The sequence below is a fragment of the Podarcis tiliguerta genome (genome assembly GCF_965153285.1).
Source record: "Podarcis tiliguerta genome assembly, chromosome: Z".
NCBI lineage: Eukaryota > Metazoa > Chordata > Lepidosauria > Squamata > Lacertidae > Podarcis > Podarcis tiliguerta.
This window is the reverse complement of record NC_139553.1, coordinates 48,298,299-48,318,913: the sequence shown is the minus strand read 5'-3', so window position 1 is coordinate 48,318,913 and position 20,615 is coordinate 48,298,299. Positions and strand designations below refer to the sequence as shown.

General features: G+C 45.8%; 1 protein-coding gene across 9 annotated transcripts in view; it reads left to right on the top strand.

The window, feature by feature from the left end:
- The window catches only part of MBNL3 (muscleblind like splicing regulator 3), a 123,253-nt gene that overhangs the window by 84,664 nt on the left and 17,974 nt on the right, over positions 1–20,615 (top strand). For 5 of the 9 annotated variants that reach the window (XR_014507012.1, XM_083422672.1, XM_083422673.1 and 2 more), the window contains exons 3-6: positions 1,191–1,355; positions 7,635–7,835; positions 9,376–9,612; positions 18,801–18,951. Coding sequence is in view for 7 of the 9 variants with exons in the window: in XM_083422672.1 (XP_083278798.1) it covers positions 1,191–1,355; positions 7,635–7,835; positions 9,376–9,612; positions 18,801–18,951 (754 nt within the window). In the remaining 2 variants the exon portion in view is untranslated. Of the gene's footprint in view, positions 1–1,190; positions 1,356–7,634; positions 7,836–9,375; positions 9,613–12,620; positions 12,675–18,800; positions 18,952–20,615 lie in introns of all 9 variants that reach the window. The other 4 variants (XR_014507011.1, XM_083422669.1, XM_083422671.1 and 1 more) reach the window with 1 other exon arrangement.

Here is a 20,615-nt window from a genome sequence, read left to right as displayed (position 1 = left end):
ATATATATATATATATATATATATATATATATATCCCCCCCCCAAATATAATATATATATAGTCGTCCCCCCATGGTCTGAGGGTCGGTGGACCGGCCCACAGCTGAAAAAGATTGCTGACCGCTGCTCTAAAGCCTGATAAACATTCTGATCTATCAAAAGACCTGGACCGCCTTTAGAGGAGGTGTAGTTTTTGGAAAGGCAGACCTGGTGCCATTGATGTGGTGCGGGATTGATGGGGTGGGGCAAAAGTGGATCCTTTGCAAGATCCAGAATAAGAAAAGGGGGAAAAAACCTAGGACCATGGCCTCCACATGCAGTGGAAAAGGAGCTTGTGTATATGGTGACACAGTTCTGGGAGTGGAATGATCACTTTCTCTTCACAGGGAGTTTTTACAAAAGGAAGTTTTGGAAAACATGGTCCACCGACTGCAGGTTAGACCACATTTTTCAAAACTTCCTTTTGTAAAAACTCCATGAAGAGAAAAGTAGCTCAGCAAGGAATTGCTGGCACTGTAACCTAGGGGTGGCCAACCTGTTTGGGCCATTGAGCACATTTGGAATTTTGAGAACGTGCTTGTGGGCACCAGGCACAATATGGCTGCTGGGTCAGTGTGCAGAGCCCACAATGGCAGCCACATCTAATGGGAGAAAGACAGGACCACAAAAGTGGGTCGTCCCCCCCTCCCCGCATAAAGTACCTCAACAATGGGCGGTGGGGAAGGCATCTACATCAGCCACCACCAGACTCCCTCAAGGAAATAAACTCTTTGCATCTTTCCTCTGTTTTCTGACATCCACTCCTGGCATCCAGTGAAATGTGGGCAAGTTAAAAAGGTTGTATGTTCAGTGCATAAGACTTGGGTCACATCTATATTATACAAACATAAATTTAAAGCATATGACTTCCCCCCTCCCCAGGAATCATGGGAGCTGCAGTCAGTTAAGGGTACTGGGAATTGCAGTTCTACAAAGGGCCAACTATAGTTCCTGAGATTCTTTGGGGCAGGAAGCCAAGATGGTTAAAGATGCTTTAATTGTATGGTGTGGATTGAGTCAGTGCAAACAAAACTGAGCAGGAAGAATCTTGAATATGTTGTGGATTTTTGGGGGGTTGTTACTGAGATCTTTTGTGGGTGCTAAAGGAAGCACTGGCCTAGCTCAGCAAAACATTTCGCATTTCCCCCCAGGGTCGCTGCACTCGAGAAAACTGCAAATACCTTCATCCTCCACCGCACTTAAAAACACAACTCGAAATCAACGGACGCAACAACCTGATCCAGCAAAAGACAGCCGCAGCCATGTTTGCACAGCAAATGCAGTTCATGCTACCGGGAGCACAATTGCAGCCAATTGTAAGTTGCCTTGCAAACCCATTTTTGCAACAGTGATTTCACATCCTAGTCTGCAGCCAATCCTTGCCCACGATTTAAGCATTCTGATGTTACACTTACCTGATGCAACACATAACCATGGTTAAGGAAGACGACCCTTGGTGCTACAATCTGTACAGGACACTTATAGTCCATAAATGCATAAAACTCAAGTTACTCTTTTAAGAAGTACCATTTGGTTTTGGGATGACTCCTGTTCGGCATGAATTGTAAAATATGGGGTGAATGGTTTAACTTTTACCTTTTAAAGCCCTTAATGGTTTAGAATCAGGTAACTTGAACAACCTCCTTCACTCCTTCCATCTTGCATGTCCCTTATGGCTTCATAAACCTTCTGAGCTGCCCCAGCCGTCCCTCAATATTTTCAGACAGGCCTTGGTAAAATACCTCTTTTTCTACAGCCTTTATTGTAAATTGGACTGCAGTGTGTTCATCTTTTTGGGGGCTATTATGTATGTGCTGGCTTCTTTTAAAACAATAGTTTTTATTAAGGTTTTTCATCTTACAAAGCAAACAGATAAGCAGGGAAAGGTGCATATATTGTCTCCACTTCCAATCCATAGTCATTTTCAAGTGATTTGCTGGCTTCTTAAAGAGTATTCTGCACTATGGATGTCTGAAACATTTTTAAATTGTCTTTGTATTTCCCAAGTTGAGCTGGCCCCAGTTTTAAGCCGAACTAAGACTCCTGATTATGATGTTCTGCATTTTTTTTATAGAAAAAGTAAAATTATATGCCAAAGCAACTCAAATTCTCAGCTAAGAAAACATGGAGTTATGGAGTTCAACTTCAATGTATTTTGCAAGAGTGTGTGTATTTGTTTATTTTTGCAAGGTTCTCAGTCTGTAAGGCATGTTCAGGAAGCCTCAGAGGCATTGTGGGTGGCAATAAATTTTCAGAACCCAGGGGGCAAACAAAGAATGTTTAAACCACAAGTTCTGCTTTCCTGAATAAATCATTCTTATCAGACATATTAAAAAGTGTGTCCATTTCCCAACCCGCTCCTTGGTGGTGCTTTTCAGCAATCAGAACAAGGAACCTTATCCAATAATCCAGATATCCTCCAGGCAGAGATGAACTAAACAGTAACTTGCACCGTGACAAAACTTGTCTGGAGGAAGATTGGTCTAAACTTCTGGGATCACACAACCCACCCACTCAACACCAACCCATAAAATCCAGTTTATGTTAGTGAGACACAGTAACATAACACAACAAAACTCACTGAGCTCAGATGCCCGTTGAAAAATTTGGGGCCCCTTCATCAGATATAGCTCGCTGACAATTCGTGTCAGGATTTGGCCTAATGCAATTACCTGTGACTGGGTTACAAAGGCCTTAAAATAGACCAAACAATTGAATACTGGTGGAACAAGGACAGGTTCTACAACAGTTGTATAAAAGGCAGCTGATTTGCAATGCTCTGACTTGAGTCTGCTGTGCTCACATTGTGTAGGGTGGGGAACCAAGTCATTTTACAAAGGCCTGTTTTCACTCTCACTTTGAGACTGGGAGGTGCGGGATACTGACACAGCTCACAGACCAGAATGTAAATCTTAAATTAGGACTGAAGCATCTCATTCAGAGATAGCCAGTATGGTGTGCTGTAGATGTTGTAGAACCACAACTCTCATCACCCCCAACCAGCTTGGCCAGCCAATGGTCAGGAATAATTTCAGTTTGTAGTCTAGCCATATCTGGAGGGTGTCCAGTTGGCTTTCCCTGGTCTGAGTAATGGGGAGGAGGGTTGTGACGGACACCTGAACCAGACCAGCATCTGGTGCTGCAATCCCCCTGAAATGAGCCTCCCTCTGATTGGCTGTCAAGACAGACAGTCAGAGGTGGGCGGAGCCAGCACTTTGGGCAGGAGAACAAAAGGTGCCGTTTCTGAGGGAGAGTGTCAGTTAGAGCTTGATTTGGGATGGGGGACAGGGAGCAGGAGAGGGTTTGTCTGAGGGAGAACTGGCTCTGAGGAGAATACCCGTAGCTAGAGGGAAGATTGCCGCGGCTTAGAGAGGGAGGCCGTCTTGGGAGAGGATTCAGACAGGAGTTAAAGCGGAGGGCTGAGTCTGAGGCAGGAGCTGGGGGGACAGGGACTCCCTGGCGCTCATTCCTGTCAGGAACAGAGGGTACCTCTAGGTAAAGAAGACTCCCAAACCAGAAAGAAGTGCTGTGTTTAAGCCTGTGACATCATTGTATTCAGTTTAAGTGATAAGTTAACTTCTATCTGAAAGAACGCATCTCCTGACCCAACTTTGTTTCACAAACTTCTTGTTTCTGCTAATAAAACTTTTTTTGTTTGTTCAGCTCCTGCCTAAGGCTCTAAATCACTTAAGTTTTCCCTCGCACAAGGTCCCCACAAGATAGCCTGTGGTCAATTATAGACATTCATTTAATTGGCATACCATGAGGTGGGGGCAGTTGGCAGGCTAGGTCCACTACTTTATTGGTGGCTAATGGTGGGATCCGCTAGAAGGAATTATTGGTTTGTTTTGGTTTTTATTTTATTTTATTTTATTGTGTACTTTTAATATTGTATGTTGTGAACCGCCCTGAGATCTATGGATGAAGGGCGGAATCATCATCATCATCACATCTAAAAACAGGGGTGAAGAACCTTATTTCTCTCTGGGAGGCAGGGCTGCATCCCCTCAGGGACAGTCTGCCTGATATTGTAGAAAGGAAAAGTTGATGGGGCAATTTCCCTATCAGGAAAGATTACAGCATGGGGGAGGACGTTAGTTTAGAGCAGTGGTTTTCAAGCAGGGTGCCGTGGCCCCCTGGGGTGTCCCCTGGGGTTGTCAGCAGCCAGGACAATCGTGGCCTCTGCCTCTCTTCCCTCCCTCCTCTGATGCCCTCTCACATGCTCTCTGCTTCCCAAAGGCTTGCCCAGCTGTTTGTTGCAGCAGCCCTGGCTAGAAGCTCCGCAGGCCAATGGTGCCTCTGGGAGGTGCAGTTCAGTGACCAGGGGCTGCTGCTAGAGGACTCCCAAGGAGAGCGGAAAGGAGAGGCGGCTGAGGGAACACTCCCCAAGGGAGGGTGTTCAAAAAGGGGTGAGGGGCTGCTGGCTCTGCAGGCAAGGGGGGGGGGACATTACTGAGCTCCTGAGCCCCACAGGGGTGCTGCAGAAAGAAGGTAGTCCGTCAAGGAAGCCGTGGACTCAAAAAGGTTGAAAACCTTTGGTTTAGAGGAATTGTGAATAAGAGGTAACATGAAGGAAGTGTATAACATTATGCATGGCATTGAGAAAGTGGATAGAGAAAGAATTCTTTTTCTTGTAACACTAGAATACTAAAAGGAAAGGGAGTTCATGATGGCTGGGAGTTTGTTAAGAGGGAGATAGTAAAAGCACAACTTCAGGCAATACCAATGAGACGGAAACATGGAAGGTGCCTAAAGAAGCCAGGGTGGCTATCTAAAGAACTTTTAACTGAGTTAAGATTAAAAAAGGATGTGTACAAAAAATGGAAAAGGGGGGAAACCACCAAAGAGGAATTCAAACAAATAGCCAGCACGTGTAGACACAAAGTCAGAAAAGCTAAAGCACAGAATGAACTCAGGCTTGCTAGAGAGGTTAAAAGCAACAAAAAAGGCTTTTATGGGTATGTTCGTAGCAAAAGGAAGAACAAAGAAACAGTGGGGTCACTCAGAGGAGAAGATGGTGAAATGCAAACAGGGGACACAGAAAGGGCTGAACTCCTCAATGCCTTCTTTGCCTCAGTCTTCTCCGATAAAGAAAACAATGCCCGACCTGAAGAATTTGGAGCAAATGATTCAGTAGAGAAAACACAGCCCAGAATAACTAAGGAGATAGTACAAGAATACTTGGCTAGTTTAGATGTATTCAAGTCTCCAGGGCCAGATGAACTGCATCCAAGAGTATTAAAAGAACTGGCAGATGTGATCTCAGAACCACTGGCAATCATCTTTGAGAATTCCTGGAGAACAGGCGAAGTCCCAGCAGACTGGAGGAGGGCAAATGTTGTCCCTATTTTCAAAAAGGGGAAAAGAGAGGACCCAAATAATTACCGCCCAGTCAGTCTGACATCAATACCAGGGAAGATTCTGGAGCAGATCATTAAGCAAACAATCTGTGAGCACCTAGAAAGGAATGCTGTGATCACCAATAGTCAGCATGGATTTCTGAAAAATAAGTCATGTCAGACGAACCTGATCTCATTTTTTGACAGAATTACAAGCCTGGTAGATGAAGGGAACGCAGTGGATGTAGCCTACCTTGATTTCAGCAAGGCATTTGACAAGGTGCCCCATGATATTCTTGTAAAGAAGCTGGTAAAATGCGGTCTTGACTATGCTACCACTCAGTGGATTTGTCACTGGCTGACTGACCGGACCCAAAGGGTGCTCATCAATGGTTCCTCTTCATCCTGGAGAAGAGTGACTAGTGGGGTGCCACAGGGTTCTGTCTTGGGCCCGGTCTTATTCAACATCTTTATCAACGACTTGGATGATGGACTCAAGGGCATCCTGATCAAATTTGCAGATGACACCAAACTGGGAGGGGTGGCTAACACCCCAGAGGACAGGATCACACTTCAAAACGACCTTGACAGATTAGAGAACTGGGCCAAAACAAACAAGATGAATTTTAACAGGGAGAAATGTAAAGTATTGCACTTGGGCAAAAAAAAATGAGAGGCACAAATACAAGATGGGTGACACCTGGCTTGAGAGCAGTACATGTGAAAAGGATCTAGGAGTCTTGGTTGACCACAAACTTGACATGAGCCAACAGTGTGACGCGGCAGCTAAAAAAGCCAATGCAATTCTGGGCTGCATCAATAGGAGTATAGCATCTAGATCAAGGGAAGTTATAGTGCCACTGTATTCTGCTCTGGTCAGACCTCACCTGGAGTACTGTGTCCAGTTCTGGGCACCACAGTTCAAGAAGGACACTGACAAACTGGAACGTGTCCAGAGGAGGGCAACCAGAATGGTCAAAGGCCTGGAAACGATGCCTTATGAGGAACGGCTAAGGGAGCTGGGCATGTTTAGCCTGGAGAAGAGGAGGTTAAGGGGTGATATGATAGCCATGTTCAAATATATAAAAGGATGTCACATAGAGGAGGGAGAAAGGTTGTTTTCTGCTGCTCCAGAGAAGCGGACACGGAGCAATGGATCCAAACTACAAGAAAGAAGATTCCACCTAAACATTAGGAAGAACTTCCTGACAGTAAGAGCTGTTCGACAGTGGAATTTGCTGCCAAGGAGTGTGGTGGAGTCTCCTTCTTTGGAGGTCTTTAAGCAGAGGCTTGACAACCATATGTCAGGAGTGCTCTGATGGTGTTTCCTGCTTGGCAGGGGGTTGGACTCGATGGCCCTTGTGGTCTCTTCCAACTCTATGATTCTATGATTCTATGAAATAGCCATCCAATGAAAAGTGAATGTTGGAAGATTCAGGACAGAAAAAAGAAAGTGCCTCTTCTCACACTGCATAGTTAAACTATGGAACTCTCTCCCCGAGGAGACAGTGATGCCTTTAAAAGAGGATTAGACAAATTCATGGAGGAGGAGGAGGAGGAGGAGGAGGAGGAAGAGGCTATCAGTGGCTAATAGCCAGGATGGCTATGCTCTTCCTCCACTGTCAAAGGCAGTACATTTCTGAATCCTAGTTGCTAGAAATTGCAGGAGGGGATAGTGCTCTTGTGCTCAGGTTCTGCTTTTCTTAGGCTGGCTGTAAGCAAGGCTAATAGTGGGCAGCCAAAAGTGTAATGTAAAACTGAAGTGACGTATTGATTCTAGACATGTGTTGCTTTAAGAAAGCCAAAAGGTACCAGCCCTTTTGTCTATGCCAGGGGAGCTTCTTGCCAGCTTATCTGCCATGTGTCTCATGTCCAGAATTGGCTTGATCCCTTAACTCCCACCGGTGAATGCTTAATTGCAAGGTGCAGGGTAGGGGGACTGTGTTAATTGCGCAAGGTGCCTCCTTAATTGTGCTATTAAGCTCTTAACGATCATTGGCTGTTCTTTGTCCATACCAATGAAGATGCTTCTTGTGCTTGAAATGCTCCATGCACATCTGAATCAATGAAAGCGGGGGGAGAAGATCAGAAGCAAACCAAGAGGATTAATAGACTGAGAACAAGAGTCCTCCTCTTAGCCAGTGCAACTGAATCGAACATTTCCAGAGCTGGGGGTACAGGGGGTTGGACACAGGACCAGTGCATTCTTGGACCCTGCTAACTCCATGACCATTGCTTTCTCCTCTTTCTTGGCAGACAACCTTTCCTGTGACTCCTTCGCTTGCAACTAGCCCCACCATGGCATTCAGTCCCTACCTAAGTCACGTCTCTCCTGGAATGGGCTTGGTTCCTGCAGAGCTGTTGCCAAATACACCTGTCCTGGTGTCTGGGAACCCAGCTGTTTCTGTGGCAGGGAGCTCCACTGGGCAGAAAATGATGAGGACAGACAAACTGGAGGTATCTTGCACCCTGTACCAAATGGCGATGGTTGCTTTGCTTAGATGAGGAAGGCAGTTCTTAACCAAATTTAACTGGGCACCTTTTGCCCAAATGTGCTTGCCCTATGGAAGTTCTGCTGTGAGAGAGGAGAGGGGTCCGGATTCTGAAACCCTTTCTTCGTTGTGGCTCGGAACTAATTCCCCATTTTTTGAAGTCTTAGCTATACCAGTTCCTTGAGAACAGTGTAACGTGTATCTTGTTTGACCTCTTAATCCAAAGACAAGGAAGCTCTTAAAGCCTTTTTCTTAATTGGCACTGGAGTACACATCATCCCTTTTTCATAAGTTGAAGATCACTGTTTGCTTAAAATTGCTTCCCAACTTCTGTCATCTAGTCTGGGTTTGAGAGTTTTGTTGTAAAAAACGGAGTCGAGGGTCACTGGGGCTCAGTCAGAAGGGCTTTCAGGAGTGTTGCTAATAAAGTGGAACTGCCTCTACCTGACCCAAATCCCCAGGACTTGTTTGCAAAACCAATGAAATCCTGCAGTAAGAGTTTGCTTATTCAGTGCTGTCATCTTGGATCAGCAAACCTTGTTTACATGGGTGGGAGATTCCAGCTGGTTTTATTTCTTCCAGCCCTCCTTGCTCACCATCTCAGGTCTCTACAGGCTGGCACAGAATTCTGAAATCGATGCAACCTTCTATCCCCTAGAAAATAACTGCCCTACCGTTTCAGTAGCTAACAGCGCAGTAGAAAATGGAAGTGAACCAGGAGCCCCTATTAATATAGCGGCTGCACTTCTTCAGTAATATAGGTGTGATCTTGCTTCTGTTGGCTGGGAAGAGCTGTCACTCAGTGGCAGAGAATCTGTAAAGCATGCAGAAGCTCCCAGCAGAGAACAGGGTCTCAGAGCCAAGCAGAGCAGGACTTAACCCCTGCTCATCAGCTGGGGATTGTGCCGCAAACCTCTTCCTCAGTGCATTGCTTTTGCAGTGCCTTGCAAGGTGCTTTGATGTCCCAGCTTCAGAACTTTGAAGCACCTTGCACTTGGCATCACACTGATTGCCAGGTGGGTGACGCTGTCTGTGATTTGGCCTGTGAGGCCAACCCTGATAAGGATCTGCCCCGTAGAGCCAAAAAGTTTCCACAACTCTGCTTTAAATAAACGGGAGGTGCAATAAGACGAAACATGACACTTACAGTGGTACCTCAGGTTACATACACTTCAGGTTACAGACTCCACTAACCCAGAAATAGTGCTTCAGGTTAAGAACTTTGCTTCAGGATGAGAACAGAAATCGTGCTCTGGCGGCACAGCAACAGCAGGAGGCCCCATTAGCTAAAGTGGTGCTTCAGGTTAAGAACAGACCTCCAGAATGAATTAAGTACTTAACCCAAGGTACCACTGTAGTTATGGGGCAGCTGAGATTTGTCCCCACCCCGCGGCTGTGCTTTTCTTAGCCCTTTGTGTTCACATTAGGAGGAAAATGGAGAAGTGGTTTTTCCTGGGTGTTTTCATGTGTTTTTCCTGGTTCAAATAATGTGGCTTTCTTTTAAGGTTTGCCGGGAGTTTCAGCGTGGCAACTGCACACGCGGCGAGAATGACTGCCGTTATGCTCACCCGATAGATATTGCCATGATAGACACCAATGAGAACACCGTGACGGTGTGCATGGATTACATCAAAGGGCGATGCTCCCGGGAGAAATGCAAGTACTTTCATCCCCCTGCACACCTGCAAGCCAAAATCAAGGCAGCTCAACACCAGGTGAATCAAACCGCTGCAGCCGGAATGGTAAGGGGGCCGTCGCCCAGCAAGGCCTTTGCAAAATGTTGTGTGTTTGGCCCACAAGGAGAGAAGGAGGGGCAAGGGGACCCTCCCCCACCTTTTGTAATAGCATCAGAGTGTCCCATCACATCTCAGCATACACAGTCCAGTCCTGTTTGTGTCAACCCACTCTGCACGTTCCCTATACATGGGGGTCACATATATCCTGGGGCTTTTAAAATGATGCACCAGCCCTTTCAATCCCCTAGAATTGAAAGGGCTTCAAATGTCACAAAATCCACCGTCCCCTGCCAATGTAGAAAATGTCCCTGTTTTATTTCTTTGCTTCACATTCAGCCTTAGAAAAAGAGTTTGAAGAACCCAAGAGCATTGCACATGGCATTATCCTGTGTCCCTGACCCGCCCCCCCCCCCCCCGGCTGTGGCTCAGCTGCACAGCTTATAACTGATAGCAGCTTCACACTCAGGGTAGTGGGCCCAAACCTGTGGAACTCCCTACATAAGGTTGTGCTTCTGAAGGCGTGTGGGGTGGGCAAACATGCTTATGTGCCCAGCAAGGAAACCTTACAGTAAACCCTAAATAGCTGTATTTTGCATGCAAAGCACAGTGCTCATTAGATGTTGTTGCTGGAAAGTAAATAAAGCAGGCATCCCCCTGAACAGAATCCATGTTGCCTGGAAAAATCCAGGAAAACCTGTCACCCTCGACAGGTTCATAGAATTGTAGAGTTGAAGGGATCACAAGGGTCTTCTAGTCCAACCCCTGCAATGCAGGAATCTTTTGCCCAATGTGGGGCTCGAACCCACAACCCCCAGATTAAGAATCTCATGCTCTACTGACTGAGCTATCCATCATGAGCCATCCTGCCAGTCAGTTGTTGGACTGCAGCTCCCATCACCCATCCCTGTTGGCCGTGCTTGTTGGGGCTGGTGGGAGCTGGAATCCAACACAGGTTCTCATCCTCTGTGGTAAGGAGAGGCAAAAAAGGCTTTTTAAAATGGTGTGTGAGTGTTTGAGTTCAGGGGAAGGAAGGGGAAGGCTGAATAATTTATTGTTGTTATTTATCTATGCCCATTAAAAACAGTTTAACACACATTAAAATCACATGAATAATCTGGATCCTAAAAATATGCGCCTCAGGAGTCAAAGAGTCAGGGGTCAAAGAGGTGTGTCCAGCACCCAGCGAAATCTGCAGTGGTGGTGCCAGGTGCACCTCAGTGGGAAGGGCATCCACAGCTTAGGAGGGGCAGGGGGCATGGGAGATAGCTGTGCTACAATTTGGGATCTCCCTGTGAAACAGACTGCCAGAAGAGCTAGAGCAGATGAAAGGAAGAGCTTCTTCACACTCAGCATGTTAAGCCATGGCATTTACTGCCATGGAGTGTGGTGGCAACCACTGGTTTCTGTAGCTTTGAAAGATGATTTGACAAATCCATGACAATCAGGAGAGTTCGCTTGGTGGTTGTTACTCATGAAGATTGCATGGATCCTCCACATCCAAACGACCAGTTGCTTTGGACAAGCCACGGCAAAGGCCTGTTGCCATCATGCCCTGCCCAGCTTCACAGGGGGAGCTGATGGGCCAGTGTTGGAAACACAGTGGGTTCTGTCCAATGCTAGTCCTGCTCCAAGAAGACCCACTGGAATTAATGGACATGGCTAGCTTGGGTCCATTGATTGTAATGAGTCCACTCCGAGCATAATTCAGTTGGATACGACCCAACGTCAGCCTAGAGCAGCCTTCCCCAACTTGGTGCTGCAGTTCCCATCAGCGCCACTCAGCACGGCCCTACAATCCTGATGGGTGATGGAAACACTGCTGCTGCTAGCTGGGACTGGTGAGAGTTGGATTCTGAAACAGTTGGAGGGAACAGGCTGGGGTAGGCTTGACTCGATGGCTCAAGAGGACCCTTTGTATGTTCCTGTGTGTCAATGCCTGCTGTAATGCTCGTTTCTGCGCTGCCCTGTTTATCATTAAGTTGTGGGAGAAAGAGCATGTCACTGTGGCTCTCCTTGTCTTGAGAAAGATTGCTGCTTAGAGACCGGCACTTGAGTCTAAGCACTCTTACTCAGAATGAGTCTTTGGAACCATCAGCTCACGGCACTCTTTGTTGGTCAGAGCTAATTCCTGACTTCTTAACTGTGACCCTGCTAGTCCCAGCTGCATCTTTAATTCAGGCCGTCCCTTCCCGGTGCAAACTTTCAACTTGCCTTTCCGGTGTGCTCTTAATGAGCCTGTTTAAACTATTTATCGATCTCTTAAGTCGCCAGGGTCTTGCCACCCAAATAGCTTTGCATTATTCATTGCCTTCCTTTCAAGGCTCTGTGTTTGCCTTGTACCTCTTGAGTTTGGGGGCAGCCTTACCAATCAGAGAACAGAAGTTGCTAGGCTACCAAAAAAATACCCCAAAACAAACCCCAAGAAGCTGCCATCTGGCCCACACATCCCTGTACTTAGCCGTTTGTGGCACATTGACAGGCAAAATGGAAAAAGGGGAGAGCATGAGGAATGCATGAAAAAATACAACTTTTTAAAAAAAGTTTATTTAAAAAAGAAAAAAGAAAACAAAAAAAACTTTTGCAGCAAGCTTTTCAGCACCCAAAATGCAAACAATTTAACAATGTATTATAATAATAATTATCTGAAATATATAATAATTATCTGAATTATTTGGGAATTTGTAACCAGTTCTCAGTACTTGATGGAAAATGGGACCCCCCTAAAGTTCTCTCAGGTTCCAGGTGTTTCTGCATCTACCCTGCAGCAAAGGCAAAGCAAACCTTGATGTGTTACTTCAGTTGTCACAGGGCTCTCCACTGTGCATGTGTCATCTGTTTTTTTAATATATTGTATAATTCACTCATTTTATTTTGTTTTGTTTTCCTCACTTGCTCCACAATGTCCGCTCTCTTTTTTGATGCATTTCTGCTTGCTGTTTTTCTGTTGTTGTGCTTGAACCCCGATCCCCTTCCTTGGCTCATTACCATCATGTGCTCGCTGCCTGCTAATTAAGACTCAGCCAGCTGTCCGATCACTGAAGCGACCCCTCGAGGCAACCTTTGACCCGGTACTTGGACCTCTCACCTTCTCGCTTTGCATGTCACCATCTTTAGACTTCATGGAATACATCTCTCTTTCTCTCTGTGTGTCTTTCTCTGTCTTTCTCATATCTGTTGTATATTGTGTGTTACCTAAGGAGAGTGCCCATCAGACAGGAAATAATGTCCCATTCACTCCACTGTCCCACCAAAGGAAACTTTGCAACCTCTGGCTTAATTGAAAACCACTTTTCGGTGACGGAAGGTGCCTTTCACCACCCTCCTCCACCAAAAAGACCAGATGTGGTTATGGAGCAATGCAATTATCAAGGGAAGTAATAGTGCCACTGTATTCTGCTCTGGTCAGACCTCACCTGGAGTACTGTGTCCAGTTCTGGGCACCACAGTTCAAGAAGGACACTGACAAACTGGAACGTGTCCAGAGGAGGGTAACCAAAATGGTCAAAGGCCTGGAAACGATGCCTTATGAGGAACGGCTAAGGGAGCTGGGCATGTTTAGCCTGGAGAAGAGGAGGTTAAGGGGTGATATGATAGCCATGTTCAAATATATAAAAGGATGTCACATAGAGGAGGGAGAAAGGTTGTTTTCTGCTGCTCCAGAGAAGCGGACACGGAGCAATGGATCCAAACTACAAGAAAGAAGATTCCACCTAAACATTAGGAAGAACTTCCTGACAGTAAGAGCTGTTTGACAGTGGAATTTGCTGCCAAGGAGTGTGGTGGAGTCTCCTTCTTTGGAGGTCTTTAAGCAGAGGCTTGACAACCATATGTCAGGAGTGCTCTGATGGTGTTTCCTGCTTGGCAGGGGGTTGGACTCGATGGCCCTTGTGGTCTCTTCCAACTCTATGATTCTATGAATACCATTTTTCGGTGACGGAAGGTGCCTTTCACCATCCTCCTCCTCCAAAAAGACCAGATGTGGTTATGGAGCAATGCAATTATCACAGTGTTTTTCAATCAGTCTGTTTTCAAACAGCGACAGCTGCTGCATTTTTATAGCACGGAACACAGAAGGTTCCGTTTCACACCTTTGGTCTGAAATGTCTCAGGGGAAGCCTTCAAGGAGTTTCAGTGGCAGGGAGCCGAGGGCCCAGCCAAGGCCCACACTTTGGTGAGCACATTGCCACCCTAATTGCTGCTCACATGCCAATGCACAGACACAACTCGGAATGCTTGGGAGTTCTCTGGCTTGCTTGGCATGATTTGGTGGCAGGTTTGAGCAGCAAACCTTCATTAGGAATTGTTTGTGTCCAAACCTAGCCTTGCCGTTGACAAAAGACACAATTCAGACAGCAGAGAGGGGTCTAGTTCCTGGCTTTTGAATCTGATCAGTTTTGTATTATCAGCTCTGCTCTACAGTAGGCACTTTGGAATTTCAGAAGAAGCCCTTCCCAAGATGATACCGAACACCATTCATGGGGGTGGGTGGGTGGGTTTACCCAGGACTGAACCTGGGTCTAGGGCTGTCCCACTTCCAACCACAGTTTCATAGTCCCACTGCCAGGTTGCAAAACTGGTGGTGCAACTTCCATGGGGGGTGGAGACTTGTCAGAGCTCCCTTGCTCCTGTTGACTGGTGCCCACCACCAGAATGACACATTTGGTTTGGGTGGGGAGAAGCCACTCAGAGTAACAAGCTTGGGAAAGTTACCTCTGAAAATGCAAATGCCCCAGATGCAAAACAGGGGAGGCAGTTTCTCCCCTAAATTCTGCTCTGAACTTGGGCTGAATGTCTAATCATTCAAAAGCTCATCCCAGCCTCCCCTGGGTCACCTTCTGCATGCGGAGTGTGCATCCTGCTGCTGAGCTTTTGATTTCCCCGTTTTCCCACAGCTATGAACCACAGAACCCAGTCAGGGGAATGACTGTACTTTCTAGCAGGCTAGCAGATCCCTTCTGCTATTGCATTCTTTTCATGCTGCCAGAGTCTTCTGCAGGAAACCTATTCAGAGCAAAATCAGAGTCAAAGTGCACATTTCGTTCTGTGTCTAGCCTGGCAGCTCCCTGGTTAAGTCTGCTGACCTCTTTTAGAACAAAGGCAGCTAGAGACTTTAGTATGTGATGCTGCCTTTGACTAGATAACCTGCTAGATATATGTATTTAGAAGTGGATTAATGGATTAAAAAGGCAGCCCTGATTCATGGGTTTTGTGGATGTTAAAATTGCCTTTAATATAAATATGCTTAAATCCGGCAAACGTAGATGTTTTCCCCCTGCACCCAATTTCCTCCCTCTATTGGAGGAGAAGCTGAACCTAAGGTTACGTTTCTTACAATATTTCAAAGAATCAGGGAGCTGGAAGGGATCCATGAGGGTCATCTAGTCCAACACTGTAGTGCAGGAATCTTTCGCCCACTATGGGACTCAAACCCACAACCCTGAGATTAAGAGGCTTAAGCTCTGAGGCTTGGCCTTTATAGGGCCTGGGGGCTGGGATTGATCCTTTTGTGTCAGTTGATGGACTGCTCTGGGGCTGGTAACACAGCCTAGGTGACGCCCTCAAGCTTCAGAGCTCTGCCTGCCAGTCTTGCAGTATGAATTGCACTAGTGGTTCAAGAATTAAAAGTGCTGCTTGGAGCTTGGCTGCTGAAGGCCCTGTTTTCAGATGCACACACGCAAGCCCATGCAAAACCTGATGCAAAAGTGCTCCAGTCACATGGCCAAATTCATTCTCCAGGCCTCCATCTATCTCCATGCTACACCTTACCTATGACAGTGGAGGTTGCAATATAGTAAATCTATGAGGCTGTGGTTTTTCATGGGGTCGGATGCTTATTTAAGAACCCAATAAACCAGCCCATGCTTGCCTAACCCAAACTGGGCCAGTGCTGTACTGAGAGCTGTGGGACAGAGCATAAGGTCCCTCTGATGTGCAGTCTCCGTGGTCTTTCAAAGCTGAAGTGAAACCTGTTTCTGAAACTGTCAAGTTTGCCATTTGCACTCCTGCATTTCCATTCATGATATATTCTAGACTGTTATTCCCCCTTTTGTTTTGCACTCGGTGCCTAGACTTAAAGGTACCAGTGTTTGGGGGGGGGGTGTAAGGGCAGAGTCAGCCCACCAATGAGGCAGGGTGAAGCACTTACCTCAGGCAACAGAAGTGCAAGAGGTGGTCTTCCACTTGCCCTACCACTTCCACCACCGGTGGAATGACCCGAAACAGGATGTGCTACCCTGGGAGGGGAAGAGTCCACGTTTGGAATTCTCTGCATAGTTGCCTCATTCTGAAAAGGATATTGTAGCATAGAAAAAAGTTCGAGAATGGCCATGCAAAATGACCAAAGGGATAGAGTGACACCCACACCCTGAAGAAAGCTTGCAGTGTTCAGGACTTTTTAGTTCAGAGAAAAAGGTGAGTGAGAGGTGGCATGATAGAAGGTACTAATATTATGTGTGGCAAGGAGAAAGTTTGTCTCCCTTTCTCATAAGACTGGAACTGGTGGATGTCCAATGAAGCCAAATGATGGAAGATTCAGGACAGATAAAAGAAATTTCTTCTTTGTGCAGAGCATAGTTAAAGTGTGGCACTTGCTTCCACAGGAGGCAGTGAAAGCCACCAGCCTGGATGGCTTTAAAAGAGGATTAGGCACATTTGCAGAGGAGGATACAATTATCAATGGCCACCAGCCACAATAGCCATGATCAATAGCCAGAGGCAGTACTGCATCTGAATGCCAGTTGCTGGAAACCACTGGAGGGCAAAGTGCTCTTGTGCTCAGACCCTGCTGGTTGGCCACTGTGAGAACAGGATGTGGGACTAGATGGGCCATTGTCCTCATCCAGCAGGCTCTTCTCATAGTCTTCCCTTATGTCTGTGTTTGCCCGCCCTTTTCATCCAAAGGGCATTCATAGCTTGCCTGTAAAATATAGACAGACCAGCAAGGGAAAGGAAATCCTAGGTACCTGTTGTACCTGATGCTACAGGTTCTCATAGTGTTTTTGTGCTGAGCCTTTCCAAATCAGGAATGCACAGTGTGGTTCTGTTGCAGTGATGTGGGACCTGTGGTCCTTTGGATGGCATTGGACCCCCTACTCCCATAATCCCAACCCAATAGTCAAGGCATCATGGGAGCTTGTGGTCAAGTAACATTTGGAGGGTCATGAGTTCCACATCAGGCAACTCAGAGCGTGATGGGTACATGGACTCTCATGCCATCTCTGGAAACCATGTACCCTACTTAGAAAGAGAGCCCCCCCCCCCTCGAGAATTTGGCTCAGTATTTTTCCCACAAGCCCAGAAGACTGCAGGGGATTTAATTGAAATCTTGAGTGAGGTTGGGTGAGTAAGGAGTTAACTGTGCAAAAGTAGTTAATGGTTAAGAAAAGTTGGCACTTCCTTAAACCTTTCCCCTATGTCTCCCCATTGTTGAGACATGTTCTTTGGGGATGAGCAACAGGCAGAGCAATATACCACACAGCAATTTGAAAGCATCCCCCCCCTTCGCCCTGCAACCTTTGAATCTGATGGGGAAACAGGTTTGACTGACTTGGAAGCACCTTGATGTGGCAGGTCTAAAAGAGACAATTTGCTTGTAAGAAAGAGGTGGCCTGTTAACAGAGGGGTGGGGACAAAACAATTTGCCTTTGGGTGAAATTAATCATATCTCATGGTCCACTGAAATCACACACAAACGCACATATACATGACAACAACAGAAATCCAAGGGATCCAGTTAGCAATAGGGTCTGGCAAGCTCCATTCACAACCCTGTTGAACCAAGGAGCTTAAGTGGGATTAGGCCTGGTGTTTTGTACACCCATTGGTGCAACAACTGCCCCACCCCACCAGCCTATCCCTCATTCTGCCCAATAAAAGTGGTAGGCGATTCTAGCAGTTTTGCTGCTTTGCCCTTGCAAACATTTCCTAGTTTCTCTGCAGTTCCAGAAGCCCTGGGCAGCTGAAATAAGAGTTTAATCTGTAATGTTTGTTTCCTTACTGAAAATTCAAGCCTAGCATTTCTCAAGAGCTCAGGGAAGGCAGCAATCTGTTATGCATTTTGCATATGCAAAATTTGCTTAACATCATGAAAACAGCTAAACCCCCTACACACTCCAGCTTAGTGGCACTCCTCCCCAAATTCCTCCCTAAAATTTATCCAGACCAGAATTCATTTTATCCTCTTATCCTCATGTTGAGGATATTTGAGTCCTTGTATGAATGGTGTTGTAGAAATAACAGTTGTGGGGTCACTTCAGAGCTATATCAGATGTGAAGTCACCTGACGGGTGGGAAATAATTTCCCTATATTCATGCCAGATAGGTTGAGAAACAGTTTTCCCTATTCTTTTTGATCCGTGTATTCAAATGCACACACAGTTAGCACATCATGTCAGGAACCCAAAATAGGCACAGGGAACAGGACTGATGCTTATACATGTAAACTTTAGCTAACCCTAGCACAGCTAGCATTTCAGTTTACATGATGCTTATGCTAATCTTCTCTGTTGTTTTTTTAATAGCTGTTTTGCCTTCCTACCTTCCTTTCTTAGTTGGTAATTTTATTTTGGGGTTTTTCCCCTATGCTTGTTGCCTGCAACTGCCTTCTGAATCTTCCTCTAACCAAGATAAAATTATTCCTGATTTACCCCTACTCCCTGTGTCTCATATATATATCTCAAGATGTTCTTCCTTTGGGCACAGTCCTACTTTGGGTATAAACCAATTTTAAACATGCTTAGCTGTCAGGCATACCCAGTGCCAAATTATTGGGGGTAGTGAAAGTTGCCGATAATTTCTTTTATTGGTTCTTGACCTGAGCTGCAGCAGCAAAGCTTCTTCTGAAACCTGCTTTGAGTTTGAGATGTAGATGTGCCCTTCAGAGCACTCACTCCCCCCACTGTTTTGTTTTAATTCATTGGCACAATTTCACTTTCCCCATCTGCACTAACTGCATATTCTGTGAAGTTGTGGTGATGATGATGATGAAGTTGACGATTATCGCATTGGAGTCTGCTTGACCTATTCCCCCACCTTGGTTTTTTGATCCAACACAGTTGCAGGTGATTTGCAGAGTGCACAGCATATCTTGTTTGATCATTGCTTTGTCTAAAATTTGTTCTCTTCTCTTTTCCCCCCTTCCCCCAATTTCCCTTCTTTGACCCACCACATTTGGTTCCCTCCATTTCCTTCTGCAGGCGTTGCCACCTGGTGCTCTTCAACCTTTACCAAAGAGGCCAGCGCTTGAAAAAAACAATGGTGCCACCACAGTCTTTAACCCAAGTGTTTTCCATTACCAACAGGCCCTCGCAAACATGCAATTGCAACAGCCAACATTTATCCCTACAGGTAAGTCGTCTGGGGCTCTTACCTCCCACTACCCTGCCCTAGCTTCCATGGGAGGGGAAATGCTACGTTTAGAGGCACTTGTGAGGCACCTTCTCTCACGATTCCCACACCCTGATCTGCCCTTGCTCTTGGAGGGTAGATGCAACTGTATGGCTTCGCAAACGTGGCTTTTGCTGTTTGCTGAGCAGGTTGCCTTTCCCATAATGAGCTGTGCTGGCACAACTCCCTGCGCCCCGCCCCCGCCTCCCAATTGCACCAGCACAGCCTCCATTTTGCTGATCTGCACAGGTGTTGCATGGCGACAGGTGCATGAATCATGAGATTCCACTCAGGGGAGTTCAGATAGATGCTGAGTTCATGAGGAGGAGGAGGAGGACGATGTGTTGCCACAAAGGGATATGGAACAGCTAGGGCTCCATCTCTCTCATGTTAGCTTGCTGAGGCAACAGAGAGTCTTTGGAGGCTGAGGATCCAGTGTGGCTCCCAGGGCTCAAGCAATGGGCCTTGTTTTTAAAGGATTGGTGTTGGAACTATCTCTTTGCACAACCTTTGGACTTAAAAAAAGGAAAAGAATTGCAGTTGCACCCAGGAGCTTCTAGCTTTTTAACAATGCCACTACAATAACTATGATGCCTTATGATGCTAAGATGTGCTGATGTGCTTTTTATGAAGCCCGTTCCTAAGAGTCTGGCAGAATATATATTTACTAACCTTTTTATTGGGGTGGGGGGTTGTCTTCCAATCCCGGTAGATGCTGTTTTTTTTAATATATATATATATATATATATATATATATATATATATATATATCTTTTCAGTTCTGTCCCTTCACTGATTTAAAAGCCAGAACAATCACCTTCTATTTCCTTTTCAGGGCCTATAAAAACAAATGCCAAATTTCTGCCCCCACCCCATTATTTTCTTTGATTCTTCCTTCCTCTTTCTCCCTTCATGTTTCCACAAAATTAACCAAGAGCCAATACCTGGATTCTTGGGCAGTTACCAGTGTGTGCCTGCTTAGAAGTGTATCTTGGCCACAATCTGGGATTCCAAGACCTCAATCTTGGACCTGGATTTAAAAAGATAGAAGACCTCACAAACAGGATTTGAAGTATGAGCAACAGAAAGAATTAGAGCTGACTGTAATATTGTTGTTATATATGAGATAGAAGACAGGGTGCAGCAAAAGGGGAGAAAATAAGATAACAGTGGAAAATGGGATGGGAAGTCAGAAAAACAGAAAACAAAATTATGTATTGAAGAGTACGTGGATTTTTTTCTTTTTTGCCTTGAAATTTAATAAACAATATTTTAAAACTTTTAACAAATTAAAAAGATAGAAGACAGTTGTTCTAAACAATTGCTGAAACAGCCCTGCTGCTCTCTTTCAGCCCTAAGGACTAACAGCTATAACCAAAGCATAAAGGAGTTCTGCTGGCTTTGGGGTCAGAAACGGCCATTCACAAAAGTGCAGGAGGAAAACCAAGTCCTGCTCGATTACAAACGTAGGGAGTTGCCATTTATTGAGTCCAGACCAGTGGCCTATCTAGGTCAGTATTGTCTGCACTGACTGGCAGCAGCTGTCCAGAATTTGAAGCAAGGACTCTTTTTCTGCCCTACTTAGAAATGCTGGAAATTGAATTTTGGACCTTCTACATCCCAAG